The sequence below is a fragment of the Dama dama genome, chromosome 20, assembly GCF_033118175.1.
Source record: "Dama dama isolate Ldn47 chromosome 20, ASM3311817v1, whole genome shotgun sequence".
In the NCBI taxonomy this organism is placed as follows: Eukaryota; Metazoa; Chordata; class Mammalia; order Artiodactyla; family Cervidae; genus Dama; species Dama dama.
Genome location: NC_083700.1, coordinates 35,170,232 through 35,193,254, shown reverse-complemented (window position 1 = coordinate 35,193,254; position 23,023 = coordinate 35,170,232). Strand labels below are relative to the sequence as shown.

The following is a 23,023-nucleotide window of genomic DNA, read 5'->3' as shown; positions in this document are numbered from 1 at the left end:
GAACCTGGCCTTTGTTTCTTTTTTCTATGCCTCATGAGACCATGACAACTAAACAGCATTCTACTTATCTCTTACTAGTTTCTGGCTTCTGAGTAATCAGTCCTTACTTTCATGCTAGCTTATTAACAAATTTTCTATTTTTTTAAAAAACATTTAAAACCATTTTAAGTTGCTTTCAGTCTGAGAGTGGGACTGTTTCATTACTATCAAAAATGGAAGTCTACAAAGTGATCTTCCTATTTTTCATTCTGAAAAATTCCAAATTTCCAGAAAAGGTAAAACAATAATATACCAATAGTATATTATAAGAATAATGTGTAATACTATCAGTCAGTCAGTTCAGTCGCTCAGTCGTGTCTGACTCTTTGCGACCCCATGAACCGCAGAACACCAGGCCTCCCTGTCCATCACCAACTCCTGGACTTTAGCCAAACCCATGTCCATTGAGTCAGTGATGCCATCCAACCATCTCATCCTCTGTCGTCCCCTTCTCCTCCTGCCCTCAATCTTTCCCAGCATCAGGGCCTTTTCCAATGAGTCAGCTCTTCGCATCTGGTGGCCAAAGTATTGGAGTTTCAACTTCAACATCAGTCCTTCCAATGAACACCCAGGACTGATCTCCTTTAGGATGGACTGGTTGGATCTCCTTGCAATCCAAGGGACTCTCAAGAGTCTTTTCCAACACCACAGTTCAAAAGCATCAATTATTCGGCGCTCAGCTTTCTTTATAGTCCAACTCTCACATCCATACATGACTGCTGGAAAAACCATAGCCTTGACTAGATGGACCTTTGTTGGCAAAGTAATGTCTCTGCTTTTTAACATGCTGTCTAGGTTGGTCATAACTTTCCTTCCAAGGAGTAAGCGTCTTTAAATTTCATGGCTGCAATCACCATCTGCAGTGATTTTGGAGCCCAAGAAAATAAAGTCTGACACTGTTTCCACTGTTTACCCATCTATTTCCCATGAAGTAATGGGACCGGATGCCATGATCTTAGTTTTCTGAATGTTGAGCTTTAAGCCAACTTTTCCACTCTCCTCTTTTACTTTCATCAAGAGGCTTTTTAGTTCTTCTTCACTTTATGCCATAAGGGTGGTGTCATCTGCATATCTGAGGTTATTGATATTTCTCCCGGCAATCTTGATTCCAGCTTGTGCTTCTTCCAGCCCGGCGTTTCTCATGATGTACTCTGCATATAAGTTAAATAAGTAGGGTGACATATACAGCCTTGATGTACTCCTTTTCTTATGTGGAACCAGTCTGTTGTTCCATGTCCAGTTCTAACTGTTGCTTCCTGAACTGCACACAAGTTTCTCAAGAAGCAGGTCAGGTGGTCTGGTATTCCCATTTCTTTCAGAATTTTCCACAGTTTATTGTGATCCACACAGTCAAAGGCTTTGGCATAGTCAATAAAGCAGAAATAGATGTTTTTCTGGAACTCTCTTGCTTTTTTGATGATCCAGCAGATGTTGGCAATTTGATCTCTGGTTCCTCTGCCTTTTCTAAAACCAGCTTGAACATCTGGAAGTTCATGGTTCACATATTGCTGAAGCCTGGCTTGGAGAAATTTAAGCATTGCTTTACTAGCATGCGAGATGAGTGCAATTGTGCGGTAGTTTGAGCATTCTTTGGCATTGCCTTTCTTTGGGATTGGAATGAAAACTGACCTTTTCCAGTCTTGTGGCCACTGCTGAGTTTTCCAAATTACTATATAGTGTGTATATATATATATATATATATATACACACACACACATATGTACTTATACATGTATAGTATAGTTATAGTACAAGAATAGTATCTTATGCTATTATACAATAGTGCAAGAATAGTATCTATCTATCTATATTATTGTTTAGTTGCTAAGTTGTGTCCAAATTTTTTGCTACTCCTATGGACTGTAGCCCACCAGGCTTCTCTTTCCATGGGATTTCCCAGGCAAGAATACTGGAGTGGGTTGCCCCTTCCTTCTCCAGGGGATCTCCCTAATGATCCAGGGATTGAACCTGCATCTCCTGCATTGGCAGATAGATTCTTTACCACTCAGCCACTAAGGAAGCCCTACACATACATACACACACACACACACACACCTCCATATATCTTTATCTAGACACACACACACACACACACACACCCCTCCCCATATATCTTTATCTAGACCCAATTGTTAATACTTGGTTTTTGTTTCTCTCTCTTTTGCTGAGCCATTTGAATATAAGTTGCAGAAGTCATGGCTCTTTATCCTTAATATTTCAGCTTGCATCTTCTAAAAATAAAAAAATTCTTCTATATAGCCATAATTCCATGTCATATGTAAGAAAATGAACAGTAATTCCATAATATTATCTAATATACGGTCTATATTCAAAATTTCCCAGTTGCTTTTCAAATGTCTTTTATAGTCACTTTTCTTCAACTCTCTTTTTCTCTCTCTATTCCCTACCCACCTCTGATTTAGAACCCCATCAAGATTCTCGAACTTTTCCTGGTCTGTTTTTTGTAAACAATAATGCTTACGAAGAGTCTGGGCTAGTTGTCTTATAGAATGTCTCAAATTCTAGATTTATTCCATAGTACTTTTTAAAAAAATATATAAACAGATGAAGTTATTCCCAAGTTTAAAATCTCTCACTGGCTTCTATAACATTTAAACAAATAAAGCCCAAACACATTTCCCTGGTTTACAAAGGCCTACTGGAGCTGTAAGCTGTCCTCAGCCTCCTTCCAGCTTCTCAAACACACAAAGCTAGTCCTCACATTAAAATTCAGTCCTTGCATTGGATGTTCCCTTCTGCCTAATGTGCTCTTCCCTGAGCTGTGCTGGAAAGTTGTCTCTTTTTTATAATTTCAGTTTGAATACTGTCTTCTCAGAGTGGCCTGTCTTACCTTGACACTCAATGTAGAGCTGTCATTCAGTCACTCTCACATTCCCCTGCTTTGAATTCTCCTCACTGATATCATTCTTATTTATTTTAATTGAATTCCAGGAGGGCAGGGCTGTGTTCTGTCCTGCTCATTACTATATTCCCAGCACCTAGGGCTTCCCAGGTGGCGCCAGTGGTAAAGAACCCACCTGCCAAGGTAGGAGACACAAGAGACACAAGAGATGTGAGTTCAATTCCTGGGTTGGGAAGATCCTCTGGAGAAGGAAATGACGACCCACACCAGTATTCTTGCCTGGAGAATTCCACGGACAGAGGAGCCTGGTGGGCTACAGTCCATGAGGTCGCAAAGAGTCGGACACGACTAAGTTGCACACACAGAGAGAACAGTTCCTAAAACATTAGCAAAAGCTGAGTAAATATTTGCTGAATACTGTGATGAATAAGCTGAAAGCCGAGGGCTGAAAAGAGCCTGGGGGAAAAAACTCGCAGAGGGAACTGGCAGGGAAGGCCCTGAGAGAACCCTGAGGCTTAGTCTATGCCAGGGTCTGAGGAAGGTCCTGTGTACTTGGAGGGAAGTGAGCCCTCCGGAGGGAGATGCAGGAGAGTGAAGAGGTGTGCAGAGGAAGATGGAGTAGGGTTTTGTGGGTCATGGTAAGAAATTTAGATTTTATCTGAAATCAAATGAGAAGTCACTAAAGGTTTTCAAGGAGAGGAGTGACGTACTCTGATTTACACCTTTTAAAAGATACTCAACTTGAGTAAGATGGAGGTAACTGATATGAGTGACAAAGTCATATGTGTAAGAGAAGACTTGAAAGGGGAAAATGAGGAAATGATGATTCATTTTGGACATGTTGAATTTGCTGTACTTCCTTTGTGGCTTTCGAATCAATACCCCAAAAAGATGAGTAAGAAGGGATTATAATACCTGAAATAATACAGCCAGTTAATTCAGGTGTTTATAAGCTCCTGATATTTAGGGTAGTGGCTGACAATACTGATAATCGGTACCACTTATTGAGCAGTCAGTTTAACCACTTAAAACTTACCTCTCTTAAGCATCGCAACCACCCTTTTCAAAGAGGATTTTACTATCTGTGTTTTACATCTGAGGAAACTAAGGCTAAAAAGGATAAAGCTAACCCATTCAAGAAGGAAATGGCAATCTACTCCAGTATTCTTGCCTGGAGAATCCCATGGACAGAGGAGCCTGGCATGGGATCACAAGAGCCGGACACAACTTAGCGACTAAGCCACCAACCTGTTCAAGGTCAATCAACCAGTAAGTGGCAGAGACAAAACTAAAATCTAGGTCTAGTTTGATGCCAAAGCTGTTATTTTAGTCACTTTCCCGTAACGCGTTCCTAATAAGAGGAATGTTGCTTGGATCACTGGTTACGGCCATCATTCAGAGAGATACTGAAACTGGAGTTTTCTTAACACATTCTTAAGCCTGTAAAAACATTTAAACTTCATTTCGGTGGACAAATATTTATTTGGAAAATAATCTGATTAAATTCTTCAGATAATTAAAACAAGAGAGACTATAATCTTAGTATTTTTGTAAAGAACAAACAGACCTATTTTTCAGTTAACTTGATATGAAGAGGAAATGAGCGGAAATAAAGCGTATTCTTCCTAGTTTATTTGAAATGGAGCTGCTTAAAACGCAGCAAAGTTGCCTTCCAATTTTCCTGGGAACCAGCGATTCTGCAGTCAACACAAGTTTGCTTTTTGAACAGCTGGGAACAACAGGAATTGTCACACAGCCTCAAGAACTGAGGCTGCCTTGTTCAAACTTTCACACGGGGCCCTCTGTTCGCTTCACAGAGCCCTTTTTCTCAAACATCCCACAGACGCCGCTGGGAGTCTCAGTCTCTGGGCCGGCACCAAGCCTTCAGGGCAGGAGGCACTTGTTTGGGATTCCCGTCTTTCAGAGGTCTTTCTGGTCTCGGCCAGACCCATCTGAAGGACGCTTTGTGGACGATATTTTTCGCCCACTCGCCACTGCCTGAAGAAGAAACGCGAGGGCAGGAAAGTATTAATAACTTCGGTTTGGCGGTTGAGGAGAGACCCTTGAGCCACGGAGAGACTAAGCGCCCACAGGCCCTCCCTCAATCGGACACGCAGTCCCAGCCCAGCCCGGGGGGCGGGGCAGCGCGCCGATCGCCCCGCCTCCCGCCGGCCATTGGCGGGTCCGAAAGACGCGGGGCGTTGTCTGTTTGAATGGGAGCGCCCGGAGCTGGGCGCAGGCGCAGACGGGGGGTGCGGTAGCTGGCGGGCGGTGCTGCGGGACCCTTGCGTGGCGGCCGACGCTGGGGGCGGTGAGGAGGGAGCGGGACTTCTGGCCCACGTGACCTGGGGGCGGGGGGCGCGCGCCGGCCTCCCGCGGTGCCTCTGCTTGGGGACCTGCCGCGGGAGCGGCCGCTGCCACCCGCCTGTTGCGCAGGTGGCCGCTGCTGCTGCAGCTTCGCCGTCTCCGCCGCGCTCCCTACACTCGCGGCCCCCGGGAGGTGAGTTCGGAGGGGCGTTTGTGGACGCCGGACGGAGGGAGGTGACAGGGAGGGGGGCGTGTGAGTGAGTGGGGCGTGTGAGTGAGTGGGGGGCGGGCTCTGTGTCCAAGGTCTGGGGGCGAGCTCCTTTGTTCGCGTCAGGAGGGGGCCAGAGTGGTCGCGGGGACGCAAGTCGAGAAATCAGAAATTCGGGGTGAGGAGTAGCCCGCTCCAGGTCGAGCCCTCAGTTTCTTTCAAGTTGGACATTTAAAAATTAGAGTACATCCTAAGGGCTTTCTTCCCTAATTTGTTCGTTTAATAAAAAGTACAGCAGGATACAAGAACAACTTACGTATTCTGAGTGTGAGTAACAAACAAAAACGCGAAACCCCGTGGAATTAAATCCGAGAAGGATCGCGTTTCTTGTAGTGTTGAGTTTGCTGTCTAGAGCAGGCAGCCTTTGTCAGACACCTGCGTTTACCATATTGAAGTTAGTGGACTCGGGAAATCAACCTGTCGCTTTACCATAGAAATTGATAGTTGCTGCAAAAAGTTTTAGTAAGCATTGAATGTCAAGAAAGCCCTTTCCTGAAAATCTATAGAGTATCTTCGAATAATAAAAAACCTATAGTTTCCTTGTTTAATGGTAACCAGTTAGCTCATTTTTAAACTGTTATCATTTGAACTCTTAAAGAAAACGACTAAGGGTGGAAAATTTATTTGCTTTAATGTATAATATAACCCTCCCGTGGAATTAAACGAAGTAGATTCTTGGCTTTCCTTTCAGTCGGCTTGTATTGGAGTCTGGTGGCCTGTGTGGGAAGCTGAATTTTGAAGCTGCCACTTTAGAAGGGTGCACGGAAGATTTCCGGCTTTATAATCACCTGTGCGATTACCTGATAAATGCCACTTTTGCTTGGCTTGTCATTATTCAAGAGGCAGCTTTGGTTAACCGTTTAGAAGTCAGTAATCATCGTTTAAAGGGGGCAGATCGCTTTTGGTTGACGTGTGAGTGTGAGTGTGTGTGTAGTGTGGAGGCTCAGGGGAGGAGGGACAGCTTACCTTGAAGCTGATACAGAGTAAAAAGTTATGTGTTACTGTTTTAGAAAGCTTTCCCTCCAAATCCTCTTTGGCTGGATAAACTGTTTAGTTGTATTAACTTCTGTTATTAAATCAGACATGCAGTGTTACAGTGTTTTAATATAAATCTCAGACTTGGTACTAGGCTAATTAAAACAAAGATAGGATATAGTAGTTTTTAAAATGGCCTTGTTCTTAAGCATAAAATGTTTCTAATTTACCTAAAAGATAAAAACTTTTTAATTAGATCTCTTGAATTTTAAAATTGAAAATGTGACATAGATTTAGACTAGCATTCTAAATCTAATAGACGTGTAATTTTTTAAACAACAATGGCAATTATGATTATTACTACTATATTGAGTACTTCTGTTAAGTACCAGAGCCAGGCATTGAGGTGCTTTTTGTAAATCATATCTCTAATCACAAAGACACATGTTGGATAAGTTTCATTATGCCAAACCAACCCTGAGAGTTTAACTAGATCATTTAAGTAGTAACTAGTCACTGTGCAGAGATTCAAACTATGACCAAGTCCCAGTTGCTTCTCTGTGTTTCTTTAAATCTCTGGGTCTCTAGATTACATTCGTAGAGACATAATCCCACTTTTAAGATGCCTGTATGTGCTGTGTTTTGCTGTGAACTATGCAGAAATATTTCAGCCCTTCTTTTTGGACAGCTATTCTCCTTTCAATACTTTATAAATCACATAACACTTTCAATATCCTTCTAATTGTCCTTATGAAAACAGTAAAAATTTAAGAGGTTCTTCCTGAGTTATTTACATAAATATAAATATCCTTTTTACTGTGGAGCAGAAATGTACTCAAGTCTAGTTTTCTCACTACCATAGGTTTCTTTGCCTCTTAACAGTTCTTACCTTCTTTAGGCAAGAAATGAAAAAAGTTTGCTGGACGTCAATTCTGTGCAAAGCAATTTGCTTGGTGTTGTGAGATGAGGAGAGAAGGCTTTATTTTCAATAATGGTTTCTGGAGTTTGTGAAGTAACTTTCTTCTGTCTGCCAGTTTATCTTCCTAACACAGATCCAACTTTTCAATTCCTTTGTTGAAAAAAATCACAAGATTTCTCATCGTACAAATACAAGGCCAAATACTCCTTCAGCCACATGTATATTCAGAGTCCCTCACAATTTAGTACCTTCTTAGAATTCTCTTTGCTGACTCCTAACCCCAGAAAGTGGCACGCTTTCTCTACACTCCCACCCCCTCTGCTTTTGTGTGAGCATTTCCCTGTGACTGAAATGCCTTTTCTCAATTTGCCTAGTAGTAAGGTTTACCCATCCTTCAAGTGGCAGAACAGATTTCCTTGCTTCAAAAAAACTTTTCTTAGTTCTTTTTACTTAGAATTATTCTTCCAATATCATCTCAAAACATTACTGAATTGAATAGAAACATTTTCACACAGGATGGTGATAACTTTTGGAAGGAGAAAGCAGTTATATTTTCCTGTGAAGAATTCTGAATTCAAACTCTCTAGGGATTCTTTTAAGGCATATATAATCATTTTGCATTTGGGGTTTATTTTCTCCTTAAAAATGTATTTGAAACCAGTTTTGTCATTTCAGAGTTTTTCTGTTAAGAGAACTGATTCATTGTCATTTACTAACTCAAGAACAAGGCTCAGTAGAAGGAGCCACTTCTTTTCTCTTTCACTGTTTAGTTCTTCATACATATATTAATTGGTTTAAGCTGATGGCTGACCAACATTGGTAGTAGTAAAGGGTTGTGAGTCATATTTTCTGGTGATTTATTTGGTGACCAGTTTTTCTCCAAGTTATATTCTCCCCATTGTTTACAAATAAGTATTTCTTTTTTTTTCTGTCTTAGTAATGTGTTCATAAGATGATGTTTATTTTGTATTCTTTGAGCTCCTATTAATTGCATTAAGTTTATCCAATAACTTATTTATTGACAAAAGGTACAGATTGGAAAGGGCAAGGATTAATGTATATATTTAGGGTTTTTTTTTTTTTTTAAGGAAATCGGGCTTAGTGTGAGTCATAGGGTTTTTGGATTGCAGACATTTTTCTTGTGATTACCTGGCCTTATAACCTGAGTAGTCATTTGTAATGTACTGAAAATATAATTGGGGTTGATTGAATTTAAAATTTAAAAAAAAATTATCATTGTGTCTTCTATAACCTTGATATTAAAATATTGCTTTGTATCCAATTTTACGTTTACAGTAATTAACTAAAAGTCACTTATATGTTTAATTGAAACTCCTCCAAAAGGTTATTGATTTTACTAATGATTAAAAGTACAGTATATTCAAAATTTTTTATAGGAGGGAAAATTAACATTATTTGTAAACTCTGGACTTCACTTTGAGGAGAAATAAGACCAAGTAATAGGGAGAAAACTGCTAATTTTATTCTAATGAAAACAGATGAGACTTTTCTCCTTTAGTTGGACATATTTATATTTTTAAATATAAATAAGTAGTCTTGTTGAAATAGGATTTTTGATTAACTGCTCTGCAGGGGAAAAAGGTAACCAAGGTTAGAACTGTTGCATAAAAGAAACTTCCTTTGGTTCTTGAAATTTTTAGGCAACTACCTCATCATATCCCATTGAGCAGTTTCAATGATTAGCGTAATCACTGGCATAATTCATATTGGCTCCATATAGAATCTAAAAATAGAGCCCCTTTTTAGTCTATCACCTTTTTCTCAGGAAAATATTCAATATTCAACTTCTTTCTGCTTTATCATGGGATGCCAAACCCTAAGACACTTAAGAGGCTGCCTGTGCAGTAGTGATTCTGTCTGCAGTGCTTCATGTAGAGACTGTTGAACACTGCTGTTACAGACATTCAGCCTGTCTCTTGTGAGTAGACTCATACACTTGGTCCTTTCTCACTGTTTAACAGCAGTGCTGAGAGGAAGGCTTGAACTAGTCAAATCTTTCTTCTAGATTCCATTTTGTTTTAGTAGGTATCTAATTTGAAATTTCATGTATGACTTTTTTTTAGTATTTTGATTATCCAGGGTGCATATTCTTTGAAGTCTTTTTAGCTTTATGTGATGGATAGAAATATAAATATTCTTCATCAAAATGGAAGGTTATGTATAGTTTAGTTGTTTAGAATGGTGAACTTTTAGGTGTAAACCTTTGAAAACACAATAGGGAATTCTTATATTACTAAAATTGTTTTTGGATTATACCACTTTGAAATAGTTGCATTCATTGTTTGGCCTTTTAATGTCCACAGCTCTGAACATAAATTTCTGTTGTTCTGATCTGCCAAGAATAAATGAGAGTTTAAAATCAATAGTGCTTTGACTTTGCATGTATTTGCTGTTTTTCAAAATGATCCATGAGGATTAATTTCAAAATAAATGAGAACTCTTCTGACTGGTGGTGTGCCTTTAAGATATAGATTTACTTGGAATCTAGAACTATTATTCTAATCTGTTCTTTGAATTTATTCTTTTTATTTTGCTGATCAGTGGTCACAAGCAACTTATTAGAAAGTCTTTATAATAAAATATATATTTAGTAAGCAGTTACACTGTTAGTTATTGTTTTTTAACCTAACTTGGCCTAACATCTTATAGACTTACATTGATTGCTGCAAATTTAAAGGTTAGCAATAAGTTAAGATGTAACCTTAGTTGATGTACATACTTTAGGATTATATATTTGCTATAAGAAAACTTTATTGATACAGTTTTTATAGCATACTCTGTGGCAAATTCTCCTTTCTCCAGAATGATAAAGAAATGATCTGCTTTACTATGCACTATTTTTTTATTAATTTGGAATTTTGTAATTTACATTTGCTATAATGACAGTTATCAGGTAACACTATATGTAACAGTATAGATAGATATAGATACACAGATGCATATAATCTGAAATTATGTTTAATTCACAGTATTATGCAAGTTTTATTATATTATTGGTAGAAAATACATTGAATAAAGAATCAGACCTTTTTTGCATTGCCTTATTTATTTATCCCTTAGCAATTTCTCCTTAATTTTGCCACTGAATCATCAGTTTTTAACATTTGAATCTCATTGGTACTTTACAACTTTTAATTTAAGAAATATTAATCTCTCATTCTACTTCCCCCCACCCCCATCCTTCCCCATTTATCAAGTTTTATCTGATTTCAGATTATTAAGTTTGATACCTTTTTGTTTCTTGTGAACATAGCACTTACCAAGCACAAGTTTAATATAACTATTCCATGTATTTCAACTCGGAAGTATGACTCTTACAGTCCAGTTCATCAGTTACTCTGCATATTGCTACTGTTCCACCTATCCTCATAACTGGAAGTCTTGTAAGCATCTGTCACTGTTTGACCTTTGCCCCTCTTCAAGCCATGGGGCATTATTTTCATTTTTCTGTAGGTACTCTTAGCTAGGTTACTTAATCAAGTACCTAGACGTTCTTGATCCTGACTTCATTTACTTCAGGCACTAATTTCCCACATCAGTCTTACGTTCTGATGGCAGAATAATTTTTCTTTGCTTGGCTCCTCAGCACCTGCCACATGAAAGCAAGCTCTGAACTCTTTCTGGACTTTGCTTACTGTAGCTTTTGCTTGTTCTTACACTCTGCATACTCTAAGTAAACTTCCTGCTTTTCCCTTCCTACTCTGAATTTTACATGCATTGTTCCTTATACTTGCCATCCTGTTGCCTCTATATCGTTCAGATAAAATGTAACTAGAAATAGATGGTTGGATCAGATGACAAGCCATATTTAGACCATCTACAAATAAATTAGGGTATACTTACAGATACCTAATTTGACAGAAAATAGTTTACCTACGGTGGTTACTTGAGTTTTTTTGTAAGTGGATGTTTCGGCATTCTGCTTTGCTACCCCATTAGCACTGTGATGTGTGTTCTTGCTCCAACCTGACCCTGAATTCTAAAGTGGAAGAAGTTTATTTAAATATGTCCTTCATTCTTCCTCAATGTTTATTCCAGTACCAATTTATAAACAGCTACTATATCTGATTTGAAACATTACAACTGAAAGGGATTTGGGGAATTTGAGTATTGTACTTTAGAGGGAATTATTAAGATAAGAGAAATTTAAAGAATTTAAATTATCAAACCTGGAGGCAAGACAAGTAAGTTATATTTATTATCAAATGGGTTTTACTAGTATGTAGAGATACATGAATGAAAGAATCAGACCAAAAGTTATTGGCACTTAGGTTACAGTCAGGAGTAGATAGTTTAGATAATGTGTATATGTTAGTCGCTCAGTCATGTCTGACTCTTTGCAACCCCATGGACTATAGCCCACCAGTCTCTTCTGGCCATGGGATTCTCCAGGTAAGAATACTGGAGTGGGTTGCCATTGCCTTCTCCAGTAAATTGAAATAAGGACAAAAAATACACAGTTAACTCTTGAAAACTGTGGCGGTGTAGGGTGCTGACCCCTTGTGCAGTGGAAAATCCACTAATAATTTTACATTTGGTCCCTCTGTATCCATGGTTCTATATCTGTGAAGTGAAGTGAAGTGAAGTGAACGTTGCTCAGTCGTTTCAGATTCTTTGCAACCCCATGGACTATACAATCCATGGAATTCTCCAGGCCAGAATACTGGAGTGGGTAGCCTTTCCCTTCTCCAGGGGATTTTCCCAAGTCAGGGATCGAACCCAGGTCTCCCGCATTGCAGGCAGATTCTTTACCAGCTGAGCCACAAGGGAAGCCCAAAAATACTGGAGTGGGTATCTTATCCCTTCTCCAACAGTGTGGATTGTGTAGTACTATAGCATCTATTTATTGAAAAAAGTCCTCCTACAAATGGACCTGTGGAGTTCAGACCCATTCAAAGATCAGCTGTAATTGTAACTGTCTATCCCCCGTTTTTCCTAGTCACCTAGTTTGATGATTCTTTGTTGCCAGTGGAGTATAGCAAGTCTGGGATTTATTGTTTACTCTGATTGCATACCTTGGACAGTGTCTAGAAGTCTGACTGGGTATGTAATTGGGGAGTCTGCCTGTTTTGACTTCCTAATCAGGTAATTAGACATGAGACAATCTACATGCTTCTGTCAGTTTCTAGGATATGGAAAATACTTATGCTTTCTCTTTATCTATAGTCAGACCAAAAAACTGCTGTAAGTTAACAATTTTGTTAGCAGTGTGGTTTTTGGAGCATTGCTTGTTAAACCTGGGAGGTGCTTTTAAGGGCATGTGTTCTTTGTAAATTATTAGTTGTAAGTTGTAAGTCTTAATGGAGGTTGGAAATTAAACTTGATGACTTCTTAATATTCTTTCAAACCTATAATTTCCATTCTATTTTCTGGTCCTGTCATTAAATTTTCTTATCTTAATGAACAATTTATAATTTAATATTATTGTAAATTTTATTAGTGTTGTACTTGTAATATATAAAAATATGCAGTGAGTTTGTTAACTCCATGTGGAGCATGAATGAACATATTGTTAATAAATTGGTTAGAGATTTTTGCAACATGAATCATTGAATAAAGAATTACTTGTTTGTTCAAGAATGTACTGTGGGGCAAAGATAGCCTCTTCAATAAGTAGTGCACGGAAAACTGGACAGCTACATGTAAAAGAATGAAATTAGAACACTTCCTAACACCATACACAAAGATAAAGTCAAAATGGATTAAAGACCTAAATGTAAGACCAGAAACCATAAAACTCTTAGAGGAAAACATAAGCAGAACATTTGATGATGTAAATCAAAGCAAGCCCTTCTATGACCCACCTCCTAAAGTAATGGAAATAAAAACAAAAGTAAACAAGTGGTACCTGATTAAACTTAAAAACGCATTTGCACAGCAAAGTAAACTATAAACATGGTGAGAAAACAGCCCTCAGAATGGGAGAAAATAATAGCAAAGGAAACAACTGACAAAGAATTAATTTCCAAAATACACAAACAGCTCATACAATTCAATATCAGAAAAACAACCCAATCAAAAAGTGGGAAAAAGACCTAAACAGACGTTTCTCCAAAGAAGACATACAGATGTCTAACAAACAAATGAAAAGATGCTCAACATGGCTCATTATTAGAGAAATGCAAATCAAAACTACAATGAGATACCACCTCACACCAGTTAGAATAGCCATCATCAAAAAGTCTGCAAACAATAAATGCTGGAGAGAGTGTGGAGAAAAGGGAACCCCCTTGCACTGCTGGTAGGAATATAAATTGATGCAGCCACTATGGAAGGCAGTATGAGAGTCCTTAAAAAACTAGGAATAAAACCACCATACGACCCAGCAATCCCACTCCTAGGTATATGCCTTGAGGAAACCCAAACTGAGAAGGACACATGTGCCCCAGTGTTCACTGCAGCACTGTCTACAACAGCTAGGACATGGAAGCATCCTAGACGTCCAGTGACAGGTGAATGGATAAAGAAGCTGTGGTACATATATACAGTGGAGTACTACTCAGCCATAAAAGGAACACATTTGAATCATTTCTAATGAGGTGGACGAACCTAGAGCCTGTTACACAGAGTGAACTCGAGAAGTATAAATATCGTATACTGACACATATATATGGAATCTAGAAAGATGGTACAGTTGAATTTATTTTCAGGGCCACAGTGGAGAAACAGACATAGAAAACAGACCTAAGGACATGGGGCGGGGGGTGGGGGAGAAGGGAGAGGGTGAGATGTATGGAGAGAGTAACATGGAAACTTACAATACCGTAAGTGAAATAGACAGCTGACGGGAATTAGCTGTACAGCTCAGGGAACTGAAGCAGGGGCTCTCTGACAGTCTAGGGTGGGATTAGAAGGGAGATTCAGGAGGGAGGTGTGCCTGTGGCTGATCCTGGTTGACGTGTGACAGAAAACCACAAAATTCTGTAAAGCAAATATCCTTCAATTAAAAAAATAAAGTGGCAAAAAAAAAGAATTACTTGTTTGTTCAGTGACTAAATGTAAGATAAATATTACTTAATTGTTTTAGAGATTGAATTTAAGAGTAACTTTTGGGGGATACTCTCCCATTGAAAATAGATTATAAATTATCTTGGTAAAATGGTGAGTTACATTCTTTTACAGTTCTGTATGCAGTCCTAACCAAGTAAGGTATTTTGCAGCTCCATTTATATACATTTGTTAATTTAATTAAATATTTATATTTTAATAAGTATGAAGTTAACTTTTTTTTTAATACTTGGTGAGCTTGGGGATTTCATTATGATATCACGGCTGGAAAAATATTTCAATTAAATTGTAATTTAACTTAATTCTAATACCTCACCTTCTGCCCCATACTATAAATAACCTAAACCTCAAAGTGGTAGTGGAAAACAGTTTAATTGACAGTTTAGCTGTTGTGTAATTTAAATGCACTTTGGAGCTGTTGCTCTGATTATCTATACTAATTCCCTTAATGTGCCTGCGTGCCAAGTCGCTTCAGTCATGTCTGACTCTTTGCAACCCTGTGGACCATAGCCTGCCAGGCTCTTCTGTCCATGGGATTCTCCAGGCAAGAATACTGGAGTGGGTTGCCATACCCTCCTCTGGGGAATCTTCCTGACCCAGGGATTGAACCTGCATTTCTTATGTCTCCTGCAGTGGCAGGTGGGTTCTATACCACAAGCACCACCTGGGAAGCCCAGTTCCCTCAATGTTTTTTATTAAAGAAAAAAAGTACAATGGAATTCTAAACAAAAGGAAAAAGAGATTTGTTGGTTTAATAACCGTTACCCATCTTTTCCTCCTTTCTTAAGATACTGCTTCATTTGTTGGCCAAGAGAGAGGATAAGAGGGATAATATTTTGTGTTTCTTATATGCCGCATTGGTTATTAATATGAAAACTGCATTTGCTCTAGGAAATCCCTCTAGACTAATCCTTTCTACTTTTCTCCTCCTACTCTGTTCCCTACTATCCTAACTATAGTTAATTAACAAAGCAGTGACTGTGTATTATTTAGAGTCTAGTTTATGTTATAGCTGAAATACTTAAAGGGATGTTATGTGGAAAAGAAGTTAGGCTTTACTGGATGGCAGTAGAAGGGAGAAATGGGTAGAAATGGAAAGATTGCTCAAAATATGGAATAGATTGCTGAAAGGACTATTCAAAATTAGGATTAGCTGCCTTGTAACCTTTCTGGGAATGTTGTAGTAATATGTTGGGCTAACTGACCTATGGGGTTGTTTATAACACTGGATTCCAAGAATACATACACACTCACACAGACACACATATGTATAATTTTATTTCTGTAAGCACATATATCTTATGTTCACCTTGTTTCTCTTAACTATTACCTTAAAGGTTGTAGTTTAATTTCCTCTTTGATTCCATTGTTGATCCATTGGGGTTTTTTTAGCAGCATGTTGTTTAATCTCCATGTAATTACTTTTTTCCTCATTTCTTCTGTGAAATTTCTGATTTCATTCTGTTATGGTCAGAAAGGATGCTTGAGTTAATTCCTATACTCTTAAATTTATTGAGGCTTCTTTTATGCCCTGGTATGTGGTCAGTCCTGGAAAATGTTCCATATGCACTTAAAAAGAATCTATATTCTGGTTTTTTGGATGTACTGTCCTGAAAATATCAATTAAGTCTAACTGTTCTGTTATATTATTGAATATCTCTGTTGCCATATTGGGAGAAGGCAATGGCACCCCACTCCAGTACTCTTGCCTGGAAAATCCCATGGACGGAGGAGCCTGGTAGGCTGCAGTCCATGGAGTCGCTAAGAGTTGGACAAGACTGAGCGACTTCACTTTCACTTTTCACTTTCATGCATTGGAGAAGGAAATGGCAACCCACTCCAGTGTTCTTACCTGCAGAATCCCAGGGACGGTGGAGCCTGGTGGGCTGCCGTCTGTGGGGTCGCACAGAGTCAGGCACGACTGAAGTGACTTAGCAGTAGCAGTTGCCATATTGATTCTCTGAATGAAAGATCTGTCCACTGAAGTAAGTAGAGTGTTGAAAAATCTCCTACTATTACTGTATTCCATTTTTCCCTTTATATCTTAGTATATGTGCTGCCAAAGCGAGCACTATTTTTCCCTTTATATCTATTAGTATTTGTTTTACGTATCGGGTGCTTCCTTATTAGATGCATATATGTTTAATTTTTTTTAACACCAAAAACATTTTGTATTGGGGTAGAGCTGATTACCAATGTTGTGGTAGTTTCAGGTGAACAGCAGAGAGACTCAGTCATACATATACATGTGTCTATTCCCCCTCAAACCCCCAAAACTCATCCAGGCTGGCACATAACATTGAGCAGAGTTCCATGTGCTATACAATAGGTCTTTGTTGGTTATCCATTTTAAACACAGCAGTGTGTACGTGACTTTCCCAAAGTCCCTAACTGTTCCTTCCCCCTGGCAACCATAAGTTCATTTTCTAAGTCTATGAGTCTCTTTCTGTTTTGTAAATAAGTTCATTTGCATGATTTCTTTTAGATTCCTTACATAAGGGATGTCCTATGATATCTCTCCTTCTCTGACTTACTTCATTCAGTATGGCATTCTCTAGGTCCATCCATGTTGCTTCAGATGACCTTATTTCATTCTTTTTAATGGCTGAGTAATAGTCTATTGTATATGTATACCACATCTTCTTTATCCATTCTTGTGTCAACAGACATTTAGGTTGCTTCCATGTCTTGGATATTGTAAACAGAGCTGCAATGAACATTGGGGTGCATGTATCTTTCTGGGCCATGTTTTTCTCTGGATATATGCCCAGGAGTGGGATTGCAGAGTCATATGGTAGCTCTATTTTTTAGTTTTTTAAGGAAAATCCATACTGTTCTCCATAGTGGCTGTACCAATTTACATTCCTGCCAACAGTGCAGGAGTGTTTCTTTCTCTCCACACCCTCTCCAGCATTTGTTTTAGATTTGTTTGTGGATTTTTTGATGATAGCCATTCTGACTGGTGTGAGGTGATAACTCATGGTAGTTTTAATTTGCATTTCTTTAATAACTAGTGATGTTGAACATCTTTTCATATGCCTCTTGGCTATCTGTATGTCCTCTTTGCAGAAATGTCTATTCAGGTCTGCCCATTTTTTGAGTGGGTTGTTTGTATTGATGCTAGTAAGCCTAATAAGCTGTTTGTAAATTTTGGAGACTAATTTCTTATTGCAAATGTTTTCTCCCAATCTGTGGGCTCTCTTTTCATTTTGTCTATCATTTCCTTTATTGTGCAAAAGCTTTTGAGTTTAAGTAGGTCCCATTTGTTTATTTTTGCATTTATTTCCATTATTCTGGGACATGGATTAAAAAGATGTTGCTGTGATTTATGTCAGAGTGTTCTGCCTATGTTTTCCCCCAGGAGTTTTATAGTGTCCAGTCTCAACATTTAGGTCTTTAATCCATTTTGAGCTTTTTTGTGTGTTTGGACTTAAGGAATGATCTAATTTCATTTTTTTTTTACATGTGGCTGTCCAGTTTTCCCAGCACCATTTGTTGAGGAGACTCTTTCCAACATTGTGTAGTCTTGTCTCCTTTGTCATAGATTAATTGACAATAGGTGCATGGGCTTATTTCTGGGTTTTCTCTCCTGTTCTGTTGTCTATATTTCTATTTTTGTACCAGTAACTTACTCTTTTGATGACTGTAGCTTTGTAGTGTAGTCAGAAGTCATGGAGCCTGATTCTTCCAGCTCTGTTTTTCTTTTAAAGATTGCTTTGGCTATTCGGGGTCTTCTGTGTCTCCGTACAAATTTTGAGATTTTTGTGTGTGTTGTGAAAAAATGCCATTGGTAATTTGATAGGGATTACATTGAGTCCGTAGATTGCCTTGGGTAATATAATCATTTTTTACAACATTGATTCTTCCAATCCACAAACATGGTATATCTTTCCATCTATTTATGTCGTCTTCAGTTTCTTTCATCAGCATCTTACAGTTTTCAGTGTACGGGTCTTTTGTCTCCTTCAGTTCAGTTCAGTCACTCAGTTGTGTGCGACCCCATGGACTGCAGCACGCCAGGCTTCCGTGTCTATCACCAACTCCCAGCACTTGCTCAAACTCACATGTCCATCAAGTCAGTGATGCCATCCGATCATCTCATCCTCTGTCATCCCTTTCTCCTCCTGTCTTCAGTCTTTCCCAGCATCAGGGTCTTTTCCAGTGAGTCAGTTCTTCGCATCAGGTAGCCAAAGTTTGGGAGCTTCAGCTTCAGCATCAGTCCTTCCAATGAATATTCAGGACTGATCTTTATGATTGACTGGTTGGATCTCCTTGCCATCCAAGGGACTCTCAAGAGTCTTCTCCAACACCACAGTTCAAAAGCATCAATTCCTTGGCGCTTTTTTTATGGAAAACTCTCACATCCATACATGACTACTGGAAAAACCATAGCTTTGACTAGACAGACCTTTGCTGGCAAAGTAACATCTCTCTTTTTAATATGCTGTCTAGGTTGGTCATAACTTTTCTTCCAAGGAGCAAGCATCTTTTTATTTAATGGCTGCAATTACATTCTGCAGTGATTTTGGAGCCCAAGAAAATAAAGTCTGTCACTGTTTTCCAGTGTCCAGTCCCATCACTTCATGGCAATTAGATGGGAAAACAGTGGATACAGGTTTATCATATATGGCCTTTATTATGTTGAGTTATGTACCCTCTATGCCCACTTTCTGGAGAGCTTTTTTTTTTTTTTTTTTAATCATAAAAGGTAATTTTCTTTTTTTGTGGTATCTTTATCTGGTTTTGGTATCAGGGTGATGGTGGCCTCATAAAATGAGTTGGGACGTTTTCTTTCCTCTGTGATTTTTTGGAAAAGTTTCAGAAGGATAGTTGTTAACTGTTCAGCTGGTAATGAATCCACCTGCAATGTGGGAGACCTGGGTTTGATCCCTGAGTTGGGAAGATCCCCTGGAGGAGGGCATGGCAACCCACTCTGGTATTCTGGCCTGGAGAATTCCATGGGGTCGCAAAGAATCAAATGTTTGATAAAATTGGCCTGGGAAGCCATCAGGTCCTGGACTTTTATGTTTGTTGGGAGGTTTTTAATAATAGTTTCAGTTTTAGTGCTTGTGATTGGTCTGTTCATATTTTCTATTTTTTCCTGGTTCACAGTCTACGGAGACTGTACCTTTATAAGAATTTGTCCATTTCTTCCAGGCTGTCCGTTTTATTGGCATACAATTGTTCATAGTAGTCTCTTATGACCCTTGGAATTTCTATGGGATGAGTTGTAACTTCTCCTTTTTCATTTCTAATTCTACTGATTTGAGTCTTCTCCCTTTTTTCCTTGATAAGTCTAGCTAAAGGTTATCAATTTTATCTTTTCAAAGAACCAGCTTTTAGTTTCATTGATCTTTGTGATTGTTTTCTTTGTCTCTATTTCATTTATTTCAGCTCTAATCTTTATGATTTCCTTCCTTCTACTAACTTGAGGTTTTGTTTGTTCTTTCTCTAGTTGTTTTAGATGCAAGTTTAGCTTGTTGATTTGATGTTTTTCTTGTTTCTTGAGGTAAGATTGTATTATTATAAACTTCCCTCTTATAACTGCTTTTGCTGGATGTATATATGTTGACTAGTGTAAAATCCTCTTCTTGTATTGATCCTTTTATCACCATATAGCATCCTTCTTTATCTTTATGGCTTTTGGTTTAAAGTCTATTTTGTCTAAGTACAGCAACTCTTGCTTTCTTGTCGTTTTTGTTTCCATGAGATATCCTTTTCCATCCCTTTACTTTCAATCTATATGTCTACTCTGCCTTAAAGTGGGTCTCTTGTAGGCAGCATATTGTAGTCTGTTGTTTTAATCCAGACTGCCATTCCATCTTTTGATTGGAGCATTTAGTTCATTGACATTTAATGTAGTTATTGATAGATGTGTATTTATGCCATTTTAAACATTGCTTTCCTGTTGATTTTATATTTCTTCTTTGTCCCTTTTTCTTTTTGCTTTTCATTTTGTGGTTTGATGATTTTTTTCTTGTATTATACTTATGTTCTCTTTCTTTTGGTTTCTGTGAATCTGTTGTATGTTTTTGATTTGTTGTTACCCTGTTTTTCAAGTATGTTAACCCTTTCGTACATCTACTTGCCTTAGACTGGTAGTCATGTAGGCTCAGATACATTCCAGGGAGGAAAAGGTGCATGTTTTCTTACTCTCTTCCCCCACATTTTATGATTTTGATGTCCTCTTTTACATCTTCTTATTCATCCTTTTGCTGTTCATTGTGGGTATAATCACTTTCAGAGAAAATTTTAAAATCAGCATAAATATCTTCTTTGAAGAAATAAATTTATAGAGTTTAGGACTGACTTGTTCAAATGAGTTGTTGAATTTTCATTTTACTTGTTAATGGTAGTTTTTTAAATCTTAAAGTGTCACAATTTTAAGATACTAGTATTATATCTATTCTTCTATATTTGTAATGGAAAATGTAACATTAATTATTGTATTTTAAACCAATTTAAAAAATTAAAAAGTACATGTCTCAAGTAAATATCATATGTTCACATCCTTCTGTAGAAGCCCTCTGATGATTAAGCCCTTTGCTGTTTTTCTACCATAGTTGACCTGACAGCAGTCTGTGAAGTTAGCTGTGTGATTACGGTACAGCCTGGAATTACTTTAGGTTATTCTTTGAAAACAGGACTTCAAGCAAAACATCTTGTATTCCTTTTGCAGAAATGTTGCTGAAGTGCCGCTGAAAGGGCCAGAGATGCAAGGATTTGGGACACATTTTGAACCTTTAAGCTGTCTGACATTGACCTCCTTTCATTATTAATAAAGAAGAAGCAGGAGCTTAGGATGTATTAACACCAACTCATTAATATACTAACCGGACAATGTTCTGCAACAATTCTACATTGTAGAGCTGGATTGGCACAAAATAAAATAATTTCTTAGTATACCCAGCTTATAATATGACTCGATGGAGGAAAATTTGATAAGCATGAGAGAAGACCATTCTTTTCATGTTCGTTACAGGTAAGACTGCTGCTTTCTTAGTGGGTAATTTTAATACTTATTTAAACATGTGTTTAACTCTGATCATTTGAAATTTAAATATAAAAATATACTAGCCATAGTATCTCCTTTAAACGGTGTTTTCTCTTTGTTGTGGTTGTAGTAAGTTTTTATATCCTTTCTATAGGAAAATGGTAGTAGAGAACAATTATATTCTATAGTTTGTTTATTAATGTTCTGTGGAAGAGTTTATGATTAGTTATTTTAAACTCTGTTTCTATTTTTATAATGCAAATTTAAAAGTGAAATATATTTCTAAATCTTCGAGGGTAGAAGATAGATTTTGTAGTGTGGTTGGCTGAACGACCTAATTTTTGTGTTACAATTTTTAAATAGTGATCTTTTATAAATGAGCTTTTAAGAAAAGGGGTGTTAATGTTGGAGTGGGTGGGTACTTTCTAAACATGATAAATGAATGATCAGTTTAATATTTAGTGGTAAAATATTAATGACATTTCTGAGATATTTAGGAACAAACCAAGAAATATGTACATCATCATTATTTAACATTTATTTTGGAAGTTATGCTCATTGTTCTTAACTGTAAAATAAACACAGAATTTAGAATGGAAGATTTAATTATCAGGTGATTAGATATTACTAGATTCCTTATCAAAACTGTTATGAGTTAATATTAAATAAACATCAGAACTTCTAGCTTTATGTTCTTATCCCTAATGAGTGAAGATGTTTGATACCAAACCTTAGGTATCTTAGCACTTGCATAGGAAATAGTGAGACTTACTGTCATTTGCTTTGGAGCAGATGGTTCATGTTTGGGCACGGTGCCAAGAAAGTTTATATAGGTAAGCTGAGGGCATTTCTATTGCAAATTTAAAAGTTTCAAATGAAAGAAAATGGAAGACATTCAATATAATTTAAATGAATTTTGAATAGAAATGCTCTCACTCTACCCTCTGGGACATAGTTCCAGAAACCTCTGTGTCTAGTGTGAAGTCTTGCCAGTTTTACTTCCGAATTGCTGCTCAGATTCATCTATCCATCTGGATTCTCTCCACCACTGCGAAAGTTCAGGTCCCCATCATCTTCCTTCCAGACTCCCTCCATTCTCCATTCTATCCTCTTGGAATCTCTTTTAAATTTGCCTCTAGAGGGCTTAGTATGAAGATACAGAGTTAATCATGCAACCTGTGCATGATCTCTTTGGTGGCTTCTAGTCACCTGCAGGGTAGAGCCATGCTTAATACAGTACACAGGAGCTTGCATTGCCTGGCCTCCACGTGTGCCTTCATCCTTACTTCCTGCCATTCCTCACCTTGCACTTTGAGCTCCGGTTCCCTGCACATGACTCAGTGCCCTTGCTGGTGCTACACCCTATGGCTTGAATGCCCTTCCTCCTGTCTTGGTTTAGCTCATTCTGCTCAATATCTAGGAATTCAGCTCAGAAATATTCTCCTGGAAACTGTTTCTGAACTGCATATTTTAAGTGCCCTCTCTGTGCTCACATATCCTGGGCATCTCTCTCAGCACTCACTACATTAAAATTCAGTGTACCTGTTTTATATGTGTTTGTCTCCTCCTCTGCCACTTCCTCCTTTGACTATTGGCTCCCTTTGGGCACCCATGATGCCTAGCTTGTTG

At 38.0% G+C, this 23,023-nt stretch overlaps 1 protein-coding gene across 1 annotated transcript in view; it reads left to right on the top strand.

Moving 5' to 3' along the window:
* The first annotated feature begins 5,206 nt into the window (after window positions 1-5,206).
* The window catches only part of GPSM2 (G protein signaling modulator 2), a 51,709-nt gene continuing 33,892 nt past the window's right edge, over window positions 5,207-23,023 (top strand). Inside the window, exons 1-2 of the mRNA XM_061121250.1 lie at window positions 5,207-5,402; window positions 21,080-21,382. Coding sequence (XP_060977233.1) covers window positions 21,327-21,382 — 56 coding nt within the window. The 5' untranslated portion in view covers window positions 5,207-5,402; window positions 21,080-21,326. The remainder of the gene's footprint in view (window positions 5,403-21,079; window positions 21,383-23,023) is intronic.